The sequence below is a fragment of the Acyrthosiphon pisum genome, chromosome A2, assembly GCF_005508785.2.
Source record: "Acyrthosiphon pisum isolate AL4f chromosome A2, pea_aphid_22Mar2018_4r6ur, whole genome shotgun sequence".
In the NCBI taxonomy this organism is placed as follows: Eukaryota; Metazoa; Arthropoda; class Insecta; order Hemiptera; family Aphididae; genus Acyrthosiphon; species Acyrthosiphon pisum.
In genome coordinates this window covers 114,356,654-114,359,419 of record NC_042495.1, presented here as the reverse complement: position 1 = coordinate 114,359,419, position 2,766 = coordinate 114,356,654, and the positions used below count along the sequence as shown (strand labels likewise).

General features: G+C 28.1%; 1 protein-coding gene across 5 annotated transcripts; it reads left to right on the top strand.

The window, feature by feature from the left end:
- Nucleotides 1-189: 189 nt before the first annotated feature.
- LOC107883940 lies at nucleotides 190-2,507 on the top strand. Of its 5 annotated transcripts, XR_003839472.1 has the most exons (4): nucleotides 190-290; nucleotides 1,092-1,468; nucleotides 1,561-1,761; nucleotides 1,843-2,505. XR_003839472.1 is itself a non-coding variant. In XM_016804991.2 (3 exons), the coding sequence occupies exon 3, from the start codon at nucleotides 1,875-1,877 to the stop codon at nucleotides 2,280-2,282; it is 408 nt and encodes a 135-aa protein (XP_016660480.1). In that variant the 5' UTR covers nucleotides 190-290; nucleotides 1,092-1,761; nucleotides 1,832-1,874; the 3' UTR covers nucleotides 2,283-2,507. The 5 variants fall into 5 exon arrangements, 4 of the variants coding, with proteins under 4 accessions (XP_016660480.1, XP_016660481.1, XP_029345504.1 ...); XM_016804991.2 differs by having other exon boundaries at nucleotides 1,092-1,761; nucleotides 1,832-2,507; XM_016804992.2 differs by having other exon boundaries at nucleotides 191-290; nucleotides 1,092-1,761; nucleotides 1,843-2,507.
- The last annotated feature ends 259 nt before the right edge of the window (nucleotides 2,508-2,766 follow it).

The following is a 2,766-nucleotide window of genomic DNA, read 5'->3' as shown; positions in this document are numbered from 1 at the left end:
TTAAATGATAACACAATATATATTTTATTACAAGATATGATAACGTGCGCGGTGTATTTTATATGATAACTTGCGCGGTATGCGAAATTTGAAAACATGCTACGTTTAGTCATTTTACTTTTCTCCTTATCATTGATCAAATTTCATCAGTGTTATCAATCATTTTTATCATATTTTTTGAAAGACTGATATTATATTTTTATTTTACATTTTTCATTTATATTTATTGTGAATTTATAAGACTAAATAAGACAAAGAAGAAAATAGCAAAACTAACAACAACAACTTAGGTAGGTATTAATGTATTATATAACATTATTATTAACATTATTATATAACATTATTATTTTGATTATTATTAATTTTTGGAAGTGAATATGGATGTTATTAATTAAGGAAAAAATGTATGTAAGTTAATTTATTGTAATTATGACATTTATTAAATATTAGATATTATTATACTAGATTGATTTAGGGTACTTTGTAAATAGTTACTTTATAATGAATAGTGAATACCGCCTTCACTAGTCAGTACATACACTTGTGAAAATTAGTAATTACTTTATTAAAATAATTTTAGTATAAATTTAATATATAATATAAATATAATTTTTGTTTAAATATTTACGTCCAATGTTATAAGTATAAAAAAAGCAGGTAAAAAAGTATTTACTTACATAAAAAACTAAAAAACTAAAAAAAAACCTACAGATTTGTAACACCAATATATTCTGCGTTTACTTTAAATCTAAAAATTTTCAAATAATATTAATTATTATACTCACAAAAAATAGTATAAAAAACTAAATGTTGTGGCATAATGTGTCAAATAAAAAATAATATATATTTACAAAAAAAACATAAAGTAACAAGCTATTTTGAACTGTGTGTACCTCCTAATGCTTTATTATTTTCAACACAATATGCCAAGGAATGTGGTGCTTTCGATTTGCGTTTGACTTTGGGTAATCCACTTGATATTATTTGCCCTTTTACATACCCATGTTCTGGAGCTTTTTTCCATTTAGGAGTTCTTCCTGCAGTTAAATTTTTTCGTCCTTTAATTTGTGTTTTTCTTCTTGATCTTGCAGTTGGCTGTGTTCCAATTTGTTTATTGCCTGCTAATTTAGGTTTTTTTGAACTTACATCTAAACCAGAATACCTACCGAATGTTTTTTTGATTATTTGTAATAATAAATTTGTTTTTCAGGTATTGAGCTGGTCTATTAGCTGCTACATCTAAAAGCTTCATTTCATAGAAAGCATCTAGGTCATTGACTATGAAAAAAAATAATTGTACTGGAGAATACGCCTTGGTTCTTTCCAGTATGACGTCCTTAACAATTTTCACGCCAGCCTCGCTTATATTATTCGTATTTTGACCTCTGGTTATCAAGCCTTTCCTAAAACATAATGCCCACTGCTCTTTCCTTTGGTATAAATTGGTTAAATATGTTATAAATATTGGGTATGTTTTAACTAATGTTTGTTGAAGTGCCTTATTAAATGTACTTGCAAGTTCTTCTTCATTTTTTGAATATATCATTTCTTTTATTATAGAATATAAGGTATAGCGATGATGAAGAGGTACACCGTGGTTTGAATCCCATAGATACCTCCAAGTAGCTTGTAGAACGTGAAAAATACAAAGTAAAAGTATTGATTCAGGAAAAACTGAATGCAATGCACTTCTTTCAGCCGCTGAGTCATCAGACATAAAAATCTTTGGACCTTTTGTACCTCTACCTGCCAGTGATTTAGGTATAAATAATTGTTTCCAAAGCTTTAATCCTTCAGAAATAACTAATGTGGATTCACTTGTTAATATTAGTGTTCCTACAGGTATACCTCCAGCACAACTATTTGTATAAATCATGAAGACTTTACAACCATACCTGTCCATATTTGCTGAAGCATCTATAAAAAGAATTTCTCCACATTCATTTAATTCGCAACTAATTCTGCTCATTAAAGGAGTGACTATTGCTATGGCAAAGTTTCCATTCTCAAGTTCTTTCATAGCAGCTGTGTCAGACATGCATTCAGTATTATATTCTTGTATTGCATCCTTTAGAGATGAAATCATTTGCTCACCATGTGATGGCGTTTTACCTTCCTCAAATAATTTCAAAAACTTGGCTTTTATTTCCTCAGATGGTATTCTGTGTTTCATGACATCAGCCCTTAAAATATGGTGGTTATGGGTGTGTTTCAACAGAACCCTGGCATATGTTTTGAAACTATTGGATGAAGAATTGTCATCGTTCCTAGATTATAAATAAAAATTAATTCAAATACATTTGTTTATTAATTGAACTTACAACGTAATATGCTCAGACAACAAATCATTATCTTCGTCTTTTAATATTTGTATACCCAATGTCGCTTTACAGTCGAAATGCTTTTCACTTGGATTTGAATTAGCCTTTGGTCTTGTGTTGTGATGACATCTGTATCGTTTCTATTTAAAATTCAACAAAAAATAATAAAATGTATTTATACACACACATTTATTATTAATACCTTAAAAATAATATCTGATCTATCTGTTTTTCGCACACTAGATGTCAAATATGTAACTTTATTTTCATTTCTTATGGCCATAATCCAAGGATCAATGTCATCAACTCCAAATTTATGTATAATAAATGTTGCTATAAATTTATTATCATCTGAACCTGTATATTCCACCATGGAATACTCATAACCGGTAGGAATTTGACTAATAAACCAATTATAGATTAGTTTTATTAATAATTCTTATAA

What these genes read in the sequence shown, in the direction of transcription:
- LOC107883940 (XM_016804991.2), top strand. Translation starts at nt 1,875, where the DNA reads ATGAAGACTTTACAACCATACCTGTCCATATTTGCTGAAGCATCTATA.